The sequence below is a fragment of the Macaca nemestrina genome, chromosome 20, assembly GCF_043159975.1.
Source record: "Macaca nemestrina isolate mMacNem1 chromosome 20, mMacNem.hap1, whole genome shotgun sequence".
Taxonomy (NCBI): Eukaryota; Metazoa; Chordata; class Mammalia; order Primates; family Cercopithecidae; genus Macaca; species Macaca nemestrina.
In genome coordinates, this window is record NC_092144.1 from 63,150,637 (window position 1) to 63,173,603 (window position 22,967).

A 22,967-nucleotide genomic window follows, 5' to 3' on the forward strand; every position below is an offset into this window, starting at 1 on the left:
GTTTCCCAGGTAACCTGAGCTGAGACATCAGGGCGTTACAAAATGATCCTGCAGCCCCACAACCACCCCAAAATCCACTTAGCCAGACCTAAGACTTCTTTCCAAGTGTGCCACACACCCCGTGAGCCCGCAGCCACGCATGGGCCGGGTGCATGCGCATTCATCCAGCTCCTCCAGAGGCTCAGCCTCGCTTCCATGCCTCACTTGACACCTCTAAGTACTTCTTCACTTGCCCCATTTTTCTACTTCTCTTCCAGCCTGAGGAGCACACTGGATGGAAAGGCCTCTGGACACAAGCGATGTGGCAGGAATGGACACCAACGGCTATTTGCAGGACAGTGGGGCCTCGAGTGTAGATTCTAGAAGTTGGCCCTGCTGGAAGGAGTTGCCAGCGATTTGGGGACACCATGGAGTCCAGTTTAAAGGCAGGTGAAGATCAGCCAGACTGAGCTGATGGAGGATGTCCAAGAAAAAGAGAGGCCCCAGATCTCATGAGGGAGGCTGCCATTGTTCCGCTGTCTCTCTACTCACAGTCACCTGCAAAATCCCCCTGCTGTTTAGGGAGTGGCTTCTTCATGGCCCATTTAGCTTCTGAACTTCTCGCTGCCCTTCCTGAAGGGAATCCAGGACCCCTGACTCTGAGGACATCACCTGCTGGAAGGTAAAGCCCCTGCCCAGGACGGCCACTGGGCCCTGGTGATGTGCAGAGTGTGGGAGACCCGGGAGCTGGAGTAAGGCAGTGGGGACGCCTCGGCACTGGCTGAGGACACAGGGTCTGCGGGGCTTTTCAGGCCTCAGTGAGGCCTTCTGCTCTTTTTCTTTTTTTTTTCTTTTTTTTTTTTGAGACAGAGTCTTGCTCTGTCACCCAGGCTGGAGTGCGGTAGCGTGATCTCAGCTCACTGCAAGCTCTGCCTCCCGGGTTCACGCCATTCTCCTGCCTCAGCCTCCCGAGTAGCTGGGACTGCAGGCGTCCGCCACCACACCCGGCTAAGTTTTTGTATTTTTACTAGAGACAGGGTTTCACCATGTCAGCCAGGACGGTCTCAATCTCTTGACTTAGTGATCCGCCCGCCTCAGCCTCTCAAAGTGCTGGGATTACAGGTGTGAGCCACCGCGCCCGGCCATGCCTTCTGCTCTTATATAGACTGGAATAAATAGCCACAGGAGGTTTAGACCAATTACAGATGAAATTTCCAGAATATGGGACCATCCTCACTACCCGCCCTATCCTTTTGGTCTTCCCTGAGGACTCCTCAGCCCGACCCCAGCCCCAGCATCTGAATCACCACCCCGGAGGTGCTAGAGTCGTCCTGTGGCCAAGATGGAGATTGCGTCCTCCAACGGAGGGCGACACAAAACACTCAAAATAATCCACGCAGAAAAGTGTCCGATGTGGTGATGGATGCAGAGACAGTGAAACCTGAGTAACATGATAGACAGTGATGCAGAGAAAACTTCAGATGGGGGTGCAAGGGGGCAGGAGACAGCTCTGAGGCTAGACCCGAAGGAGAAGAAAGGGAGAGAGCTGTGATGATTTGGGGACATAGGGTAAGAGGAGGGGCAAACACTGAGACAGGAAGGGTTTTGATGTTTGGGAAAAGAGAAAAGCAAATGTGACTGGGGCAGAGGGAGTCGGGAGAGGAGGGTAAGCTCCCAGGAGGAGGCTGGACACTGGCAGGGGCCCTGGACACAGGGCTGTGGAGCCACAGTGAGGAGCTGGGCTTTTGTCCTGGGGAACACGGGAAGCCAGTGGAGGGTTCCCTGCCAGGGACTGACATGACTGTTTTAGATTTAGCCATAACTCTAATGCAGAGAAAGGCCTCTGAAGATGCTCTGACTCTGAGTCTATGCCCTGGCTTCCATCCTTGTGGTTTTAGTTTTGTTTTGTTTTAAATTTTAAAGGACTGAGTCCCATTTAAATTTTTAATTGCAGTGGGCACTCCCCACTTCCTAGAAGAACTGCAAAACACAGATGGACACCCAATTTTGCCAAACATTAAGGGGGTCAGTGTTGCTCAGACTGAGGTATATTACTGAGTCTCTCACCTTCATGTTGCAGGTGGGTTTACTGAGGGCTAGAGGGGGAGACGTTTCACCAAGTCATCGAAGTTGAATTCGAAGATGTATCTGACTCTACGACAGCCTCGAAGGGCCAATGGGAAACACTAGACTTTCTCACACCTCCCTGGAAAATTCCAGGCTCTTCTTTCATATACCTTGGCAAAAGAAACTTCTCCTTCACGGCTTTATCACACTGATCCCAAACATTTAATTCCTCTTTTCGAGAAACACACAACACACTTATGAAACGCAGAACTGTGAAAACATGGCTATTGGTGTTGAAAACAGTGAAAGACTGTCAGCTGTAGAAATGAACTCTCTCAGCAAATTTTTTCATGAACACATAAGCTCTGCTGGAATAAACTTTTGAGGCAATCCGGCCCATCCTTCCACATTTACAGAAAATAGAACTGACAAAAGGGACTTGAGGGGGACATCCACTTAGTAGTTCACAGGTCACTATTTTAACAGATGGCATAAGGGAAGAAAACGGACTAGTAACAAATTAGTTAGCCGGGCACAGTGGCTCATGCCTGTAATCCCAGCACTTGGGAGGCTGAGGCGGGTGGATCACGAGGTCAGGAGATTGAGATCATCCTGGCTAACATGGTGAAATCGCGTCTCTGCTAAAAATACAAAAAATGGCGATGGAGTGAGACTCCGTCTCAAAAAAAAAAAAAAAACCAAATTAGTTAATATGTTCTCATGTTAAGGTTTAAAAAAAAAAAAAGTCATTGATATCTTTACCAAATACACGTTGACACCATCTAAAATTTCTACTGATGGCCGGCGCAGTGGCTCATGCCTGTAATCCCAGCACTTCGGGAGGAATCACTTGAGATTAGGAGTTCGAGACCAGCCTGGTCAATATAATGAAACCCTATCTCTACTAAAAATACAAAAATTAGCCAGGTGTGGTGGCAGGTGCCTGTAATTCCAGCTACTTGGGAGGCAGAGGCAGGAGAATTGCTTGAACCTGGGAGGTGGAGGTGGCAGTGAGCCAAGGTCACACCAGTGCACTCCAGCCTGGGCGACAGAGTAAGACTCCATCTCAAAATAAATAAATAAATAAGGGCCAGGCACGGTGGCTCACGCCTGTAATCCCAGAACTTTGGGAGGCCAAGACAGGTGGATCACTTGAGGTCAGGAGGTTGAGAGCAGCCTGGCCAACATGGTGAAATCCTGTCTCTACTAAAAATACAAAAAATTAGCCAGGCATGGTGGCGCACACCTGTAATCCCAGCTACTCAGGAGGCTGAGGCAGGAGAATTGCTTGAACCTGGGAGACAGACGTTGCAGTGAGCTGAGATCATGCCACTGCCCTCCAGCCCGCGTGACAGAGTGAGACTCTGTCTCAAAAATAAATAAATATGAATAAAATTACCTACTGACTACCAAAGAGTATTCCCAATATGTGATAAAGAGTAGAAAGCGTACAGACCTCAATCTGAACTCAACACAATTAACTTCGAATGGAAACCATTTTGAATATATATATATTATTTAATATGTATATGTTATTTAACTATATATGGAATTCTACAAAGGGAAAAAATTGAAAATATATCACATTTAGAAAAGAATGACATGAGCCAATATAGGATTCCACAAAAGCTTACTTCAGCAATAATTACATATAGAAAAAGAGACTGAATTAGATAAGCTTTATCTCAACCTTCAACATGAACTGTGAGATGAAAGGTAAATACAAGGCCGGGCGCGGTGGCTCAAGCCTGTAATCCCAGCACTTTGGGAGGCTGAGACGGGCGGATCACAAGGTCAGGAGATCGAGACCATCCTGGCTAACACGGTGAAACCCTGTCTCTACTAAAAAATACAAAAAACTAGCCGGGTGAGGTGGTGGGCACCTGTAGTCCCAGCTACTCAGGAGGCTGAGGCAGGAGAATGGCGTGAACCCGGGAGGCGGAGCTTGCAGTGAGCTGAGATCCGGCCACAGCACTCCAGCCTGGGTGACAGAGCGAGACTCCGTCTCAAAAAAAAAAAAAAAAAAAGTAAATACAAGGCACCAGGCAGTGACAGTCAGTCACGCCTTGCCCCTCTTCACTGCCCCACACCCTACCCCATCCTAGGAAACAGGAAGAGGGAGACCCACAACCGAATGAGGCAAGTCACCGCCCAGTGGCTGAACAGCATGGGCAAATGAAAGCTAGCCTCTGATGCTATAATTATAAAATGCACAAACCTTTTACAGAGCTTTGTAATTCTCATCCCTACATGTAGAATTGAAACAGTAAGGTTACAATTTAAATGTAATACATTATAAATAGAGAAATCAAATTGTCATATCCAATCTCAACTTACCTCTCATCTGGCCCCAGGGCGCCCCTCTTTGTAACTATGTGTTCCTCTCCCCCCATTTTGTACCTCTCACTTTCACCCTGTCTCTCCAGCCCTTCTTTTCCCCCTTTTATTTTCCCCCTAGAATTCTGATTTTGTGGCTCTTTTTTCTTCTGCTGTTTCTCCCTTCTTTGTTTTCCCCCCTTATATCTGTTCTACTCCATTCTTGCAATTTGTTTCAACTCTTGTGGCGCTTTCTTTCCAATCTTTTCATCGTCCCAGTCTCCAACTATTTCTGCCTCTTTCTTACCCCATCTCTGCGCCTCCTCTGCTCTCCCTGTTAAATTCCCTCTTCCCTGTTACACCCGCTTATCCTCGCTATCTGGCAGTCCCAGACCGAGGCCTCCCCGTGTTGTAGTCCTCTCTCTGCTCGCCTTGTCACCGGCTGTCCCCTCCTGCTGTCCCAGCACCACGCTGCTCTGTCTGTCCTGGCTCCCAATCTCTTCGCCTCTCCCTCACTCTCTTGTCTGAGGAGGCTCCTTCTTTGCTGTCCGTCTCCTTATCTTGTGGTCCTTCATTTGTGGACATCGAGCTTTTCTCTACATTTCGCCAATTGCTTTTCTGCCCCTGCTACTTTCTTGACTGCTTCTTTCACTCTGTCTCTTTGCAAATCCCTCACCCATCCTCCACTTTGCTATCTGTTTATAGGTCTCCCTCATTTTTCTTTTTCTCTTTCTTGGTTTTTCCATCTCCTCTCAGTCGCTCTTTGTCTCTCTCCTGATTCCCTGGGGCCACATTCACTGGAGGGTTTGGAGTAGGATGTCTGCATGTCGGAGGAGTACATTTTCCAGGGGGTGGAGCTGGGCAGGCAAAAACATGGGGTATCACAGGACAGGCCCCGGGCACCTCCCCAACAAAGGCTCAAGGGAAGCGGTGACTGCGAAGGGGAGGCCTGGGGAGCAGCAGGGCCCGGCACGAGGAGGAGGGAGGCGGGGGGCAACGACGCCTTAGGACACGGGTGGGATCTGCAGGATTCCAGGATCAAGCAGAGGCGCGGCCTCCCCGGGACTGGGGCTGCGGCGCTGCGCTCCAGGGGCCGACGAGGGCGAGGCTGGGAGGCGCCCAGGGCAGGCGGTGAGGACTTTAAGCGATGCTGGGCGGGAGGAGGCGTCAGTAAAGGATTTTAAGCAGGAAAATCCTGCTTAAACGTTTAAAAAACCGGGAAAGGCCATGTTTACTTGGCCCGAGGCAGAAAGACCGGGGGCAGGGACCAGCCTCAGGGCGACTTTAACCCAAAAGGAAGCGTCTCCGGGCCCACACCGCAAGGCCTATTTACCTGAGGTGGAGGGTGCGGTGCGGAGATGTTAAGTCCGTAGCAAACCCCGGGCATCGGGTGTGCGAACGGGGGACGGCGAGGCTCAGGTTGACTCTACACAGAGGAACACTCATACGCCATGGTGTGATGCTTGCTCCGCACGATCCACTTCCGGGTCTGGGGGCAACTGCGCGGAGGGAAGCGACCCAGTGGCCTGGGGCGGGGTCCGAGGTGGGCGGAACCGGAAAAGGGCGGGGCGTTGAGAGAGCCGAGCTGGGGCTGGGGCAGGGGCCCCGGGGTCTAGGAACTAGGAGGAGCCACCGGGGAAGGGCGGGGAGTGGCCGAGTGGGAGGGACCCGGGGGCGGGCCGGGGAGGAGCCACCGGGGAAGGGCGGGGAGGAACAGGGGGGAGTGACCGCCTGGGAGGGTCTCGGGGGAGAGGCGGGGCGGGCCGGGCCGGGACACGCTAGGGTCTGCGATTTCGTGTGACGCCCACTGCCCAGCGCCCAGCGCCCAGAGCCTTTAGTCTGTAGTGTCATGTGGAACGGCGTAGGTGTTTCAAAAGGTTTCAAGTTAAAGGCACAGTTGTGTAGGTTATTTTGGAAACCAAACTGCTTTCCTCTTAGAATGGAAACGGTTTATGTTGAAAACATTTTTTGGCCGGGCGCGGTGGCTCAAGCCTGTAATCCCAGCACTTTGGGAGGCCGAGACGGGCGGATCACGAGGTCAGGAGATCGAGACCATCCTGGCTAACCCGGTGAAACCCTGTCTCTAGTAAAAAATACAAAAAAATAGCCGGGCGAGGTGGCGGGTGCCTGTAGTCCCAGCTACTCGGGAGGCTGAGGCAGGAGAATGGCGTAAACCCGGGAGGCGGAGCTTGCAGTGAGCCGAGATCCGGCCATTGCACTCCAGTCTCGGCGACAGAGCAAGACTCCGTCTCAAAAAAAAAAAAAAAAAAAAAAAAAAGAAACCATTTTTTGCTAGCGCGTTTACCCAGTAATGTTATTGACGCTGAAGCAGCCCAGGAGTCTGGGAATGTGGGTCGACACGGAGCGGTGATGGCATCCTGGAAAGTTTCTGCGATTAAAATTAAGTAACTTAAAAGCCCTGAAATTAGCAATACCTTTTAAAATATATATATAAATTGCATTGCCCTTTTTAAATACTCACTATTTTCTATTCCGTACGAGATGACAACCTCAAACGCCTATACTTTTTTTTTTGAGCTGGAGTCGCGCTCTCTCGCCCAGGATGGAGTGCAGTGGCATGCTCTCTGCTCACTGCAACCTCGGCCTCCCGGGTTCAAGCAATTCTCCTGCCTCAGCCTCCCGAGTAGCTGGGATTACAGGCGCCCTCCACCACGTCCTTTAGTAGAGATGAAGTGTCACCATGTTGCTCAGGCTGGTCTCGAACTCCTGACCTGAAGTGATCCACCCGCCTCAGCCTCCCAAAGTGCTGGGATTACAGGCGTGAGCCACCATGCCTGGCCCCAGGAACCACTTTCACCTACTGAATATATATTAAGCCCTCTGCCACAATAAGAGAATATACATAATTTATCTCAGAACAATTAAGACATTTACCACTGTAAATGACAAATTCAGACTTAGAGAAGGAAAGATTTTATTCAAAAGGACTATTGCAATAGAGCGAATGTTCCAATTACAAGATCTGAAAATGTCCAAGAGACACAAACTAACAAGCATTTTTTTTTTTCATATATGGAGGAGTAAACAAGGCTAGAAAGCACAAGCACAAGTTATGGGGCTGTGGATGAGCATTTGGCATGACTACAGTTATTCAGGGAAAGTTTATGTTATGTTATGTTATGTTATGTTATGTTATGTTATGTTATGTTATGTTATTGGAGAGAGTCTTGCTCTGTCACCCAGACTGGAGTGCAGTGGCGTTATCTCTGTTCACTGCAACTTTTCATCTACCAGGCTCAGGCAGTCCTCCCACCTCAATCTCCCCAGTAGCTGGGACTACAGGCACACATCACCACGCCTAGTTAATTTTTGTACTTTTTTGTAGAGACGGGGGTTTTGCCATGTTGCTAAGGCTAGCCTTGAACTCTTGAGCTCAAGGGATCCCCCACACCTTGACCTCCCAAAGTGCCGGGATTACAGGCGTGAGCCACCGTGCCCGGTCTATTTATTTTTTGAGAGAGCATCTTGCTGTGTTGCCCAGGCTAGAGTGCAGTGTCAAGACCATAGCTCACTGCAGCCTTCAACTCTGGAATCAAGTGATCCTCCTACCTCAGCCTCCCAAGTAGCTGGGACTATGGGTTTGCACTACCACACTTTACTAATTTTTTTACTTTTTGCAGAGGTGGAGTCTCACTATGTTGCCCAGGCAGGTCTTGAACTTCTAGCCTCAAGTGATCCTCCTGCCTCGACCTCCCCAAGTGTTGGGATTACAGGTGTGAGCCTGGCTCATCATGGAGTTCAAGACCAGTTTGGGCAACATAGCAAGACTCCCATCTCTACAGAAAATTTTTAAAAATTATCTGGGCATGGTGGCACACACCTATAGTCCCAGCTACTCAGGAAGATTGCTTGAACCCAGGAGTTCGAGGCTGCAGTGAGCTATGATCCTGACACTGCACTCCAGTCTGGGCAACAGAGTGAGAACCTGTCTCTCTTTCAAAAAAAAAAAAAAAAAAAAGCCTACTCTTGGGAGGGGTGTTGTTAAGGAAAAGTTGTTCCAAATTACACTGACAAATAATGGTGCAGAGGGTTGGGCATGGTGGCTCATGCCTGCAATCCCTGCACTTTGGGAGGCCGAGGTGAGCGGATATGAGGTCAGAAGTTCGAGACCAGCCTGGCCAACATGGCCAAACCGCGTCTCTACTAACAATACAAAAATTAGCCGGGCGTGGTGGTCCACGCCTGTAATCCCAGCTACTCAGGAGGCTGAGAGGCAGGAGAATTGCTTGAACCAGGGAGGCAGAGGCTGCAGTGAGCTGAGATTGTGCCACTGAACTCCAGCTTGGTTGACAGAACGAGACTCTGTCTCAAATAAATAAATAAATAATAACAAATAAATAAGGCTGTGTGCGGTGGCTCGAGCCTGTAATCCCAGCACTCTGGGAGGTTGAGGCGGGCGGATCACATGAGGTCAAGAGATCGAGACCATCCTGGTCAACATGGTGAAACCCTGTCTCTATTAAAAATACAAAAATTAGCTGCGCGTGGTGGCACATGTCTGTAGTCCCAGCTATTCGGGAGGCTGAGGCAGGAGAATTGCTTGAAACCAAGAGGCAGAGGTTGCAGTGAGCCAAGATCATGCCACTGCACTCCAGCCTGGTGACAGAGTGAGACTGCATCCCATGAATGAACAAATTAATGAATAAATAGTGAATTAGTAATCAAAAACCTCAAAAAAGAAAAGTTTGTAGCTGTACACGGTGGCTCACACCTGCAATCCCAGCACTTTGGGAGACCGAGGCAGGCAGATCCCTTGAGCTCACAAGTTTGAGACCAGCGTGGTCTACATGGTGAAACCCTGTCTCTACAAAAAATACAAAAATTAGCCAAGTGTGGTGGTGCGCATCTGTAGTCCCAGCTACTCGGGAAGCTGGGGTGGGAGGATCACTTGAGCCCAGGAAGTTAAGGCTGCAGTGAGCCAGGATTGCACCACTGCACTCTACTGGGCAAGAGACCAAGAGTCTGTCTCCAAAAAAAAGAAAAAAAAGACCGTTTAAAAAGTTCTGGAGTTTGTGTAGGTTTTGGAGAAACTCCTGCTGAGCCATACCCTCTGCACTAGAGAAGGAAATGTTACACTAAAACACACAAATCAATAGACATTCCCTGATACAACAGTTTCACATATCACAAATTTAAAACTATGAGTACTAAGGTGTCATCAACAAAACTGCTGATTAAATAAAAAGCCAAGTTCATTTATAATACATGGAAATGTACTAGACAAAATTAGCAGTGCTGGAGCGACCTCAGCAAGGTGGTTGACTACAGAAGCCTAGTAAAAATCATAAAAAATAACAAAGTAATTTTACTAAAGTTGAAAATAAACCTTAGAATATAAACAAACATTTCAGTGTTTGGCATTATCACTGTCAATACTGAAACTAAACCTTAGAAGGAGTTCATTGCAGTTCCTGTAAAGTGGTCACAAGTTAAAATTCCTAACAACGTTATCAGGGTGAATATATAATTTCTACTTTATCTACCAAAACAAAACAAAATTCACATTGTGTATGTTAATTTTTTTTTTTTTTTTTTTTTTTTTTTTTTTTTTTGAGACGGAGTCTCGCTCTGTAGCCCAGGCTAGAGTGCAGTGGCCAGATCTCAGCTCACTGCAAGCTCCGCCTCCCGGGTTCACGCCATTCTCCGGCCTCAGCCTCCCGAGTAGCTGGGACTACAGGCGCCCACCACCTCGCCCGGCTAGTTTTTTGTATTTTTTAGTAGAGATGGAGTTTCATCATGTTAGCCAGGATGGTCTCGATCTCCTGACCTCGTGATCCACCCGTCTCGGCCTCCCAAAGTGCTGGGATTACAGGCTTGAGCCACCGCGCCCGGCCGTGTATGTTAATTTTTAAAAGGAAGGTCATAAACAATAATTATTCTTTTCAAATTATGACACTGAACACTCTAAGGATAAAAAAACATTTTATCCTTATCCCCCACATTTAAAACATTTTAGGGTATTTTCCATATTCTTTTTTTTTTTTTTTTTTTTTTGGAGACGGAGTCTCGCTGTCACCCAGGCTGGAGTGCAGTGGCCGGATCTCAGCTCACTGTAAGCTCTGCCTCCCGGGTTCACACCATTCTCCTGCCTCAGCCTCCCGAGTAGCTGGGACTACAGGCGCCCGCCACCTCGCCCGGCTAGTTTTTTGTATTTTTTAGTAGAGATGGAGTTTCATCATGTTAGCCAGGATGGTCTCGATCTCCTGACCTTGTGATCCGCCCGTCTCGGCCTCCCAAAGTGCTGGGATTACATCCATATTCTTACTATATTTGTACTTTCCCTTCATGTAAATCAAGGTGTACACCTTGGGTCTTATCTGACACACAAGAGGCATGTGGAAAAATAATCATATGGTGCAAGTCACCAAGAGTGATACAGCTGGCCAGGGACGGTGGCTCACGCCTGTAATCCCAGCACTTCAAGAGGCTAAGGCAGGCAGATAACCTGAAGTAAGGAGTTTGAGACCAGCCTGGCCAACATGGTAAACTGTTGTCTCTACTAAAAATACACAAATTAGCCAGACATGGTGGCGTGTGCCTGTAATCCCAGCTACTCAGGAGGCTGAGGCAGGAGAATCGCTTGAACCCGGGAGGCGGAGCTTGCAGTGAGCTATTGTGCCACTGTACTCCTGCCTGGGCGACAGAGCAAGACTCCGTCTCAAAAAATAAAAATAAAAAAAAAGAGTGATACAGCTTTCATGGTGTAAAATAACTTTCTTGGGATTTTCATTATATTCACATAAGTATCCTGAGGCAGGGCATATGGAGAACAACTCAAGTGCACTCTATGTGTATGTTCCCAACATTCTATTTAATTCCAAGAAAAAAAAATGGTTCTATCTTTCAGCCTTAAGAGTCTAATGGTGTGTTGTTATCGTCTGTTACAAAGTATAACCTACTAAGGTGTGATAAAACTATGTTGGTAGAAAGAACATGATGCATTCATAGTTATGCAAAAATTAGATTTTATTAATTAGCACATGAGATCTATGATACATTCTGAATAAAACGGTAGCAAAATGTAATAACAGCAGTAAATGTGAATCCTAATTAGTAACATAGTATTGTGGTTTATCTTTGAGGTTGTGGTTTCTACCGTGGTTTCAATCTTGGCTGTACAACAGCGATGGCCGTTCCATGCAGAAGGTAGCCACCATTTTCCCCTGAATTATTTCCACCATGGAATCGGTCACTTATAACCCATTACGCTCCTCCCACAAATCAAAATGTCTAAGGTCTTGGTCGGCTCTTATTTTTTTTGAGACGCAGTCTCTCTCAGTCACTTAGGCTGGAGTGCAGTGGTGTAATCTCGGCTCACTGCCACCTCCGCCTCCCAGGTTCAAGACAGTCTCCTGCCTCAGTCTCCCAAGTAGCTGGGATTATAGGCATGTGCCACCACTCCTGGCTAATTTTTGTATTTTTAGTAGAGACGGGGTTTCACCATCTTGGCCAGGCTGGTCTTGAACTCCTGACCCCATGATCCACCCGCCTCAGCCACCCAAGTGCTGAGATTACAGGTGTGAGCCACCACGCCCGGTCGTGGTCTGCTCTGTTTCATGGTCAGTTTGTAGGTCATCTCTTTCCTGTAACCCAAAGTGCCCTCTGTCAGGAGAACACCCTGAACACAATAAGGATGATGATCAATATCATCGTTTTGCATTATTCTCTGCCTGCCCACATGCTTGGTAATTTGGGGCAGAGTCCTTATTCTTCAAAGAATTTGAATAGAAATGATCCTCATCTAATGCAGTGAGCCCTTCCATCTTACTGATTCTTTCCCAGACATCACCATGAAAGGCAGGTAAGGAGGCATATCAACAGATTTCAAGGTTTAGGTTGAAAGTCATAAATCCTAAAATATAAAGTAGTAGCCTTGCAAGACACCTAAAATAAATAAATAAAATATTTTAAAATCTGGAGATAACCAGTGACTTCAAACATCCTGTAACCTTTAATACATATCATGTTGTGTATGAGTTTTAACACATTTGAACTTGCAGTTGTTCTACAATGTATATGAAAAGTTTATCGGCCGGGCGCGGTGGCTCAAGCCTGTAATCCCAGCACTTTGGGAGGCCGAGACGGGCGGATCACGAGGTCAGGAGATCGAGACCATCCTGGCTAACACGGTGAAACCCTGTCTCTACTAAAAAATACAAAAAACTAGCCGGGCGAGGTGGCGGCGCCTGTAGTACCAGGTACTCGGGAGGCTGAGACAGGAGAATGGCGTAAACCCGGGAGGCGGAGCTTGCAGTGAGCTAAGATCCGGCCACTGCACTCCAGCCCGGGCAACGGAGCCAGACTCTGTCTCAAAAAAAAAAAAAAAAAAAAAAAAAAAAAAGAAAAGTTTATCAGCACTAGATTGAATTATTCCTCACATAAATCCTTGGATGTTTTACAGTTTTGATCCTTGGTTAATAGCTTCAACATGCACAAAATATAAAAAGATGTATATACATTTTGATATCTAGTGAGTTGTGAGACCTAAATGAAGCCTCTGCCACATACTTAGGTTTATATGATTTCTCTTTAGCATGGACTCTGACATCAATGAATGCTTGAACTCGTGATGAAGGGTTTGCCATATTTGTAAGGATTCTCTCGAGAATGAAATTCTCTGATGCTGTGTAAGAGTTAATTGTGACTGAAAACCTTGCCACATTTATTATATTTGTATGGTTTCTCTCTGGTATAAATTCTTTGATGACTCACAAGATTTAAACTTTGACTGAAGACCTTGCCATACTAATTTCTTTTATAAGGTTTCTCCTTAGTATGGATAATTTGATGTCTAAAGAGGTTTGGGCGCACACTAAAGGACTTCCCACAATCACTACATTTGTAAGGTTTCTTTCCAGTATGGATTATCTGATGTCTAGTGAGGTTTGGGCGCACACTAAAGGATCTGCCACATTCATTACATTTGTAAGGTTTTTCTCCAGTATGGATGACCTGATGGGTAGTTAGGCTTGAATGCACACTGAAGGCTTTGCCACACTCATTACATTTGTAAGGTTTCTCTCCAGTATGGATGACCTGATGGGTAGTTAAGTTCGAATGCACACTAAAGGCTTTGCCACACTCATTACACTTGTAAGGTTTCTCTCCAGTATGAACTCTCTGATGACTCGCAAGGTGTGAATTATAACTGAAAACCTTACCACATTCATTGCATTTGTAAGGTTTCTCTCCAGTATGAATTCTCCAATGCCTTGCAAGGCTTGAAGTTTGACTGAAGACTTTACCACATTCATTACACTTGTATGGTTTCTCCCCAGTGTGAATTCTCTGATGAGCTGCAAGGCTTGAAGTCTGACTGAACACCTTGCCACATTCATTGCATTTGTAAGGTTTCTCGCCACTATGAATTACCTGATGGTTGCTAAGTGTTGACCTCACACTAAAGGCTTTGCCACACACATTACACTTGTAAGGTTTCTCTCCAATGTGAATTTTCTGATGTAGTGCAAGGCATGAATTGCGACTGAAGACCTTGTCACATTCATAACATTTGTAAGGTTTCTCTCCAGTATGAACTCTCCGATGCAGTGCAAGGCATGAGTTGCGACTGAAACCTTTGTCACATTCATTACATTTGTATGGTTTCTCTCCAGTGTGAACTCTCCGATGACGCGCAAGGTTTGATTTTTGACTAAAGACCTTGCCACATAGATCACATTTATATCGTTTCTCTCCAGAATGACTTACCTGATGTACAGTCATGTGGGAGCCATGATTCAAGGCTTTGTCACACTCATTGTATCTGTAAGGTTTTTCCCTAATGCATGATTTCTGTTCTTGTGTGAGTAACGAAGAACAGACGAAATCAGTCCCATATTTATTAGAAATATGGGTTTTGACGGTAGAAGAAATTATTTGGGGTGCTGAGACTGAGGAACCATGGTTGACAGACTTCTCAACATGGTCACATTCATAAATTTTCCCTTCAGCCTGAAATTGCTGCAGTTCAGGGGGATGTGGTAGAAAGCTTAATCCAAGCTGATTTTTAATAGACTTGTTTTCTATACCACTTCTATCATGTTGGTCTCTTCTACAAGTAAGATTTTCTTTTGGGGCCATAGTCGCTTTGTTGTAATTTCTTTCATTATCTCTCCACTGAGAGTCAAAGTCATGTATTTTTTTCTTCATTTCCCTGAAGCAAAACTCTTCGATGTCATGTTTTTCATGTTGTTCCAATGTCACTGTGTGGAATACTTCTTCTCTGTTACTTTCCCGTTGCGGTGCTAATTCCTTGATCATACAGTTACGAGAGAGATCTATAAGAAATAAAAAACCATAGGTTTCCAATTAGAGACAGTATATAAATATTTTATACTGAATAACAGAATTACACAAAAAGCAATATTTATACACAACAGAGTTATAAAACTTCCCAATCAAGATCTTTAATTTTTAGGAACACAAAGGAATCACATTCTTTAGTAAAAAAAAGGTGATTATATGTAATTCAAATGAATTCTAGGGAAGGACAGTTTCAAACATCCTATGACCAAAACACATTGTTCAAACCTATGTTAGCCCTGAAAGGAGTATTTTTTCACCTTGACAACAAAGTACACACCGATTGGCAGAAAAGACATGGCTGTCTCATTATTGAAAGGAAATAAATATTACATTTTACCTAGCTACAGCATATTTACTGTGCCCATATACATGAAAAAAGTACTACACAATATATCATAATGGTAACTAAGCCGCAACAAACTTATGGAATAAGGTACATAAATGATAATTCTGAATTGCAAAACAGTAATAGCACTGACAAAATGAGAAAAAAATTAATAAAACATTGTTAAAAATAGCTAATTTTTCTGAATACCTGTTATGAAACTATCTGTACCCACCCAGACCAGGCATTTTTGACATTAATAAGTGATGCATGTCAGTTATATTGCATGAAACTTACTAAAAACCCATCATCTGTAAATCATAACAATTAATTAATAAAACACTGTAGTAACCCATGATAAAACCAGCAAACCAAAAACTAGTAACTACCTTGTACAAAGTTATAGCCTGTAAATGATTCTCACCTAAGAAAAAAACAAGGACTATTTCAGAACCAGCACACAACCTGTGAACCAGAATATATATTAAGATCTCTGACATTTGATGCATGAGGTCAGGTAAATATATAGCATTATAAAGAAGTGAAGAACAAAGTCAGAAATCACAATTATGACTTCACACCTGCACTTATACAACAAACAGCCAGTCAATAAAGCAATTCCCTACATATGCATTGTCCTTTCGTGACCTAGTTCATCGACCACAAAACACACATAACTTGGCAAATTTATTAACTGAAATCAGAGAACACAATGTTTAGAACGGACTGAAAAATAAAAACAAACAAAATAGAATGCAGTCTCTACGGTCTGAATATATTGGCCAAAATTCATATGCTAAGGTCCTATTCCCTAGTGTAATGTTGTTGCAGATGGGGCATTTGGGATATAATTAGGTCATGAGGTTGGACTACTCAAAAATAGGATTAATGTCCTTACAGGACGAGATGTAAGAGCTCGTTTTATCTTGCCCTTTCCATCATGTGGGACAGTCAGAAGATGGCTGGGGTAAACCAGGCAGCGGGCCTGCACCAGGAACTGATTCACCTGGCTCCTTAATTTTGACTTCCCAGCCTCCAGGTCTGGGAGATACAAATTTCTGTGGTTTAGTTCTCCTAGCTTATGATATTTCTTTTTTTTTTTTTTGAGACAGAATTTCGCTCTTGTCGCCCAGGCTGGAGTGCAATGGGGCAATCTTGGCTAACTGAAACCTCCGCCACCTGGGTTCAAGTGATTGTCCTGCCTCAGTCTCCCAAGTAGCTGGGATTACAGGCGCCTACCACCATGCCTGGCTGATTTTTGTATTTTTAGTAGAGATGGGGTTTCACCATGTTGGCCAGGCTGGTCTCGAACTCCTGACCTCAGGTGATCTGCCCACTTCAGCCTTCCAAAGTGCTGGGATTTCAGGTGTGAGCCACCGTGCCTGGCCCGCCTGTGATATTTCTTATGGCACGATGAGTTATATAAGACAGAAAAAGGACAATCTCATCACAATCATCAGAGAAGGTTGATCAATCTTATTAAACAAAGAAACTTTGGGACTTTACTGTAAGACATGCAATATTCCAAGTAATCACACACCACCACCTTGTTTTAAAAACTTTCAGGTAAATTGTTATTATTTTTCAAATAAAGACATTAGGCTCACAGTATTCATGTATCTAATCTCAATTTTTACAGAAAATAAGAGAAAAACAGGACTAAATCCTGGGCCACGAGGCTCAGACTTTTTTTTTTTTTCCTTTTTGAGACAGAGTCTCACTCTGTCGCCCAGGCTGGAGTGCAGTGGCGTGATCTCGGCTCACCGCCACCACTGCCTCCCAGGTTCAACCAATTCTCCTGCCTCAGCCTCCCGAGGAGCTGGGATTACAGGCACCTGCCACCATGCCTGGCTAATTTTTTTTTAATTTTTAGTAGAGAAGGGGTTTAACCATGTTGGCCAGGCTGGTTTCAAACTCCTGACCTCAAGTGATCCGACCACCTCGGACTCCCAAAGTGCTGGGATTACAGGCGTGAGCCACTGCGCCAGGCCACCAGACATGTTTTTAAGCACATGTCCACCCAGGCAGTACGGAAAACCTGGGTGGACATGTGCAGTGTTGAAAACTATCAGTCACAGCAAGAATGCACCCAGGCAAGGAGCACATGAAGAAAAGGAGATACAAGAGCTGGACTGTGTTGGTAATAGTGTTATTCAGTCAGCTCTTGTGGAAGGCAGCTATGCTCACCACTACACCACCAACACATCTAGGCAGTCAGCTCTCATGGATAATGGTATGTGAGTCATCACTTCCTACACATACTGATTTAGGCAGATCCTGACTTACAAAGCGGCTGAGTGGCATCTAGTCTTGCATACTGTAAGTAGTGTGGAGGGTGAAGAAGTCCTGTGGAAATCGGGGTGTTCAGGAATACAAAATCGATATGCTAAAAAGCAACAGTATATTCCATGCAGATCAAGATATCATGTGAGGATAGGAGAGAGAAAGGGCAAGAGCACAGGGGAGGGAGGAATGGGAATATAGGAGGAAAATTTGTGCATGCATGTCTGTGGGATATAATTCCACTAGGACAGTTACAATTCTGACCTTGGGGCCGGGCATGGTGGCTCACGCATGTAATCCCAGCACTTTGGGAGGCCGAGGTGGGTGGATCACCTGAGGTCGGGAGTTCAAGACCAGACTGACCAACATGGAGAAACTCTGTCTCTACTAAAAATACAAAATTAGCCAGGTGTGATGGTGCATGCCTACAATCCCAGCTACTCAGAAGGCTGAGGCAGGAGCATCACTTGAACCTGGGAGGCGGAGGTTGCGGTGAGCTGAGATTGTGCCATTGTACTCCAGCCTGGGTGACAAGAGCGAAACTCCATCTCCAAAAAAAAAAAAAAAGTATCTCAAAAAATACAGAATTTATGACTAAATGAAAAAGGTGTTCATTTATACCACATGTAAATGTACAAGATGAAAGTAATAGTGGCTTGGCCGGGCGCGGTGGCTCAAGCCTGTAATCCCAGCACTTTGGGAGGCCGAGACGGGCAGATCACAAGGTCAGGAGATCGAGACCAGCCTGGCTAATACGGTGAAACCCCGTCTCTACTAAAAAATACAAAAAACTAGCCGGGTGAGGTGGCGGGCGCCTGTAGTCCCAGCTACTCGGGAGGCTGAGGCAGGAGAATGGCGTAGACCCGGGAGGCGGAGCTTGCAGTGAGGTGAGATGCGGCCACTGCACTCCAGCCTAGGCGACAGAGCGAGACTCCGTCTCAAAAAAAAAAAAAAAAAAAAAAGAAAGTAATAGTGGCTTAAACATATGACACTGGACTTTAAAAACCAAGGCATTACAGCGGTGTGAAGCAAAAAAAAAAACAAATGAGAAGAAACCAAGGCACCATTCAGCTTCACAAGCTCCCTCCACAAGATGTGATGTGTCAACGCTGTATTTATTGTAGGTTTGAACCTACAACAAATTGAACCCAGGCTGAACAAAGGTTTGGTGATGAGAATGAACAATGGAGCACACAGGATGGAAAATGAACAAATACGGCGTGAACAATAGTTTAGTCAAGAGCCTCACACATATGATGCTGTGAACTTGGACAATGTCATCGCTAGGAGAACATCCCACACCGACTGCTGGCTTAGGGGAGATGATCATTAGTTTATGTGTCCAGCACTGTCACAGTGCCCTTCAGATACACTTTTGTGAGGCTCCTCAAAACTCGAAGGACAGCTGGAAACACTTGTCAATCAGGCTCGCCTGATATTTTGTATCCTGGGCCATGCTGACAATTCTGCTCAGCGATTTAAGGGGCATCTCTACATGTAGCAGGAGGCTATTCAATTATATTAGTCAAAGAGTTTTCCCTCACAAATTTCCTGTTATCACATAAACACCCTCCATAAGAGACTCCAGGAGAAGGTATGCATAACCTATAGGTTGGTTATCACAGCAGGAATACAAATGACAGACCCTAGGGGTGTGTATATCAAAAGCCGGGTTTTGTCTTGTTTTTGAAATGGAGTCTCGTTCTGTTACCCAGGCTGTAGTGCAGTGGTGCTGTCTCAGCTAACTGCAACCTCTGCCTCGTGGGGTCATGTGATTCTCCTGCCTTGGCCTCCTGAGTACCTGGGCTTACAGGCGCATGCCACCACGCCCGGCTAATTTTTGTATTTTTAGTAGAGATGGGGTTTCACCATGTTGGCCAGGTTGGTCTTGAACTCCTGATCTCAGGTGATCCACCTGCCTTGGCTTCCCAGAGTGCTGGGATTACAAGGCATGAGCCACCGTGCCCAGCCATGCCTGGCTAATTTTTGTATTTTAGTAGAGATGGGGTTTCACCATGTTGGTCAGTCTGATCTTGAACTCCTGACCTCAGGTGATCCACCCACCTCGGCCTCCCAGACAGCTAGAATTACAGGCGTGAGCCACCGCACCTGACCCAAAGTCGGTTTTCAGAGGAAAAATCATGCAAACTTAAGAGAAAACAAAATCAGGAAGAGCCAAGGTTTTTCTACATTCATATAGTAGTGAGACCAATGGAAAAGAGAGAAAAATACAACATATGAAGCTGGATTTTGAAAGATCTTGAGATAGGATTGTCTGCTCTGCCTATAGATAGATCCTAAGCTAAGAGCCTGAAAGACTAAGATATACTCCCTGTGTAGGACGGGGGATCCCAGTGAAGACCTATCAACTGTTCTTACAGTTCTGCTGAGTAACAGTCTCAGAAGATCCAACCCCCTCCCCTGGTCCACACACCCATGAACTGTGGCAAAAGCAGAAGAGAAGAAATGGCTGAGGGATCACAACAGGCACAAAGGGCTTGAGACAGCTCCTTGCAGCTTGCAGGGCCTCCGATGCAAAGGAGGAGCAGCCAGTGTTTCCCATCTCCTGCGCAGGTCTTCCAAACACCGGAAATGAGGTGGAGCATAGATAGCTCCAGGCATCAGGACTGTGGAGGCCTCAGCTCTGATCTATACGGAAAGCGAACTGAGCATCAGGTGGGCATCAAGAACAGGAGAGACTGGCAGGGTGCAGCAGCTCAAGCCTGTAATCTCAACACTCCGGGAGGCCGAGGCGGGCGGATCACCTGAGGTTGGGAGTTTGAGACCAGCCTGACCAACATGGTGAAACCCCGTCTCTACTAAAAATACAAAATCAGCCAGATGTGGTGGTGCACGCCTATAATCCCAGCTACCCGGGAGGCTGAGGCAGGAGAATCATTTGAATCCGGGAGGCGGTGGTTGCGGTGAGCTGAGATTGTGCCATCACACTCCAGCGTGGGCAACAAGAGCGAAACTCCGTCTCAAAAAAAAAGAAGAACAGGAGAGACCAAGGGAGAAGCAGACCCTTGTGATATGGCCCCTCCTGGACCCCTCAGAGTAAAGGAGCCAGAGAGTTCACGGAAGTCAGAGGGCAATGTTGTCCATCATAATAAGCACTTCCACTTGTCTCTGTTTGAGCTGCAGCTCCCCTGGACAGCGAAAGGATCATCCATGACACGTCTCAAGGGCAGAGGCAGAAGTAGGGGAAGTTTAAAATTTCCTCTAAGAGCTCACAGGATATAAACATTTGTTTTCCTATAGAACTCTCCCACTGGCTGAGAGTTTCCAAACATAATTTAATGGTGTGGCTTCTTCTCCGCCCATCTGAGGTCTTACCTATTTTCACACCTTTGATCCATTCCCAACCTTTTGGTTTTCTTGCTATTTGCACTTGGCTTTCCATGGTCCAGGACTCTTTCCTGTGCTCCCACATGAGATAATATTCTGGTCAAGAAGAGAATTTCCTGCTTATGAAATGAATGGAGCCGGGCGCGGTGGCTCAAGCCTGTAATCCCAGCACTTTGGGAGGCCGAGATGGGCGGATCACGAGGTCAGGAGATCGAGACCATCCTGGCTAATATGGTGAAACCCCGTCTCTACTAAAAAATACAAAAAAATAGCCGGGCGAGGTGGTGGGCGCCTGTAGTCCCAGCTACTCGGGAGGCTGAGGCAGGAGAATGGCGTAAACCCGGGAGGCGGAGCTTGCAGTGAGCTGAGATCCGGCCACTGCACTCCAGCCTGGGCGACAAAGCGAGACTCCGTCTCAAAAAAAAAAAAAAAAAAAAAAGGCCGGGCGTGGTGGCTCACGCCTGTAATCCCAGCACTTTGGGAGGCCGAGGTGGGCGGATCACAAGGTCAGGAGATCGAGACCATGGTGAAACCCCGTCTCTACTAAAAATAGAAAAAATTAGCCGGGCGCAGGGGCGGGCGCCTGTAGTCCCAGCTACTCGGGAGGCTGAGGCAGGAGAATGGCGTGAACCCGGGAGGCGGAGCTTGCAGTGAGCCGAGATTGCGCCACTGCACTCCAGCCTGGGCGACAGAGCAAGACTCCGTCTCAAAAAAAAAAAAAAAAAAAAAAAAAGAAATGAATGGAACATGATGTGCTGTGGCTTTTCAACAATCTCAGCCCTTTGCTTGGATAAGAAGAGAGAATATCACAGATGGATCTAGGAAAATATTTCACAAATTCTTTCACTGAATGCCTACTCTGAATGCTTAGGGAAGACTGTAATATGCAAATATCTAGCTCCCCTCCAAGAACGACTGAATCAAAGTACAGGGGTAGAAAACAAGAAGTGAGTATTTCAGAAGTCTACTATAAGCTTTCATGGATACTTCAGCTCTGGAACCACCACTGTGGTATCAGGAAGGGATCAGAACATCTGGAAAAAGGGGATGGTTGAACTCCAGAGTCCGCATTATGGAGCTTTTCATTTCAGAGTCAACAAGGCCTCAAACTCAGTCAGGCAATGCAGGGGCTCCCAAGAGGCACACAAGGGAAAATAGCAAGATACCAAGGGCAGATTTTGACTTCTGGAAGAAAATAATCCTCACCCAGGGAGACCAGGTTCCTGTAGTTCTCCAGCATCACGTCCCTGTATAAAGCCCTCTGTGCAGGGTCCAGGCATTTCCACTCCTCCTGAGAGAATTCGATGGCCACGTCCCTGAATGTCAACTGTCCCTAAAATAATAAACACATTTCACCAAGGGGTTATGAAGGGAGTTACCATCTTCACACAAAATCAGAATCAAAGAGAATTTTAAGTATAGATTTAATTGAAGTGTGTGTTCTGATAAACCTACACTAAGGTATTTTTGAGTATACATCTCTCCCTAATTGTGCTTTTTTTTTTTCTCTCTCTCTCTTTCTTTTTTTTTTTTTTGTTTGAGACAAGGTCTCGCTCTGCTGCCCAGGCTGAAGTGCAGTGGCATGATCATGGCTCACTGCAGACTCAATCTCCCAGGTTCAAGTGACCCTCTGACCTTAGCTTTCCAAGTAGCTGGACTATAGGCATGTGTGTACAAAGTACATTTGAAAACTTCCATGATGAACTAGGGATCAAGCAGAAGAAAAAAATTCAGAACTTGAAGACAGGTCTTTTGAAATAAACAAGTCAGACAAAAATAAAGACAAAAATAAAAAAGAATGAACACAGCCTATGCGACATATGGGGCAGGCACCATAAGGTGACCAAATATTTGAATTTTTGGTGTCCCAGAAGGTGGAGAGAAAATGAAAAGGATAGAAACCTATCTAACAAAATAATAACCAAAAACTTTCTAAGTGTAGTAAAAAGCTTAGATACCTAGATACAGGAAGTTCATAGATTCTCAAAGAGAGACAATCCAAAAATGTCTTCTCCTTGGCACATTATAGTCAAACTGTCAAAAGAAAAAGAAAGAGAATTCTAAAAAAAAAAAAGCAAGAGAAAAGCATCTGGTCACTTACACAGGGTGCTCCATAAAACAGGAAATTTCTCAATAGAAACCTTACAGGCCAACAGAGAATGGTATGATATATTCAATGTGCTGAAAGAAAACCAAAACCAAAAACAAAAACCCTGCCAGCCAAGGATACTATACTCAGCAAAATTATCCTTCATAAAAAGGAGAAATAGTCTTTCCCAGAGAAGCAAAGGCTTAGGGAATGCTTCATCAGTAGACTGGCCCT

The 22,967-nt window shown here is 45.9% G+C and overlaps 2 protein-coding genes across 12 annotated transcripts in view; both read right to left on the reverse strand.

Annotated features, from left to right (window-relative positions):
* The window catches only part of LOC105497056 (zinc finger protein 160), a 38,493-nt gene extending 32,566 nt beyond the window's left edge, over nucleotides 1-5,927 (reverse strand). For all 5 annotated transcript variants that reach the window (XM_071086078.1, XM_071086080.1, XM_071086077.1 and 2 more), the window contains exon 1: nucleotides 5,696-5,927. The gene's annotated coding sequence lies outside the window, so the exon portion shown is untranslated. The remainder of the gene's footprint in view (nucleotides 1-5,695) is intronic.
* Nucleotides 5,928-11,328: 5,401 nt separating this feature from the next.
* Nucleotides 11,329-22,967, reverse strand: part of LOC105497057 (zinc finger protein 415) — a 50,333-nt gene continuing 38,694 nt past the window's right edge. For 5 of the 7 annotated variants that reach the window (XM_011767745.3, XM_011767743.3, XM_011767741.3 and 2 more), the window contains 2 exons: nucleotides 21,851-21,977; nucleotides 11,329-14,660 (listed from right to left, as the gene is read on the reverse strand). In XM_011767745.3, the coding sequence (XP_011766047.2) occupies nucleotides 13,129-14,660; nucleotides 21,851-21,977 (1,659 nt within the window). In that variant the 3' untranslated portion in view covers nucleotides 11,329-13,128. Of the gene's footprint in view, nucleotides 14,661-20,153; nucleotides 20,277-20,632; nucleotides 20,741-21,850; nucleotides 21,978-22,967 lie in introns of those variants that run through there. The other 2 variants (XM_024797787.2, XM_024797788.2) reach the window with 2 other exon arrangements.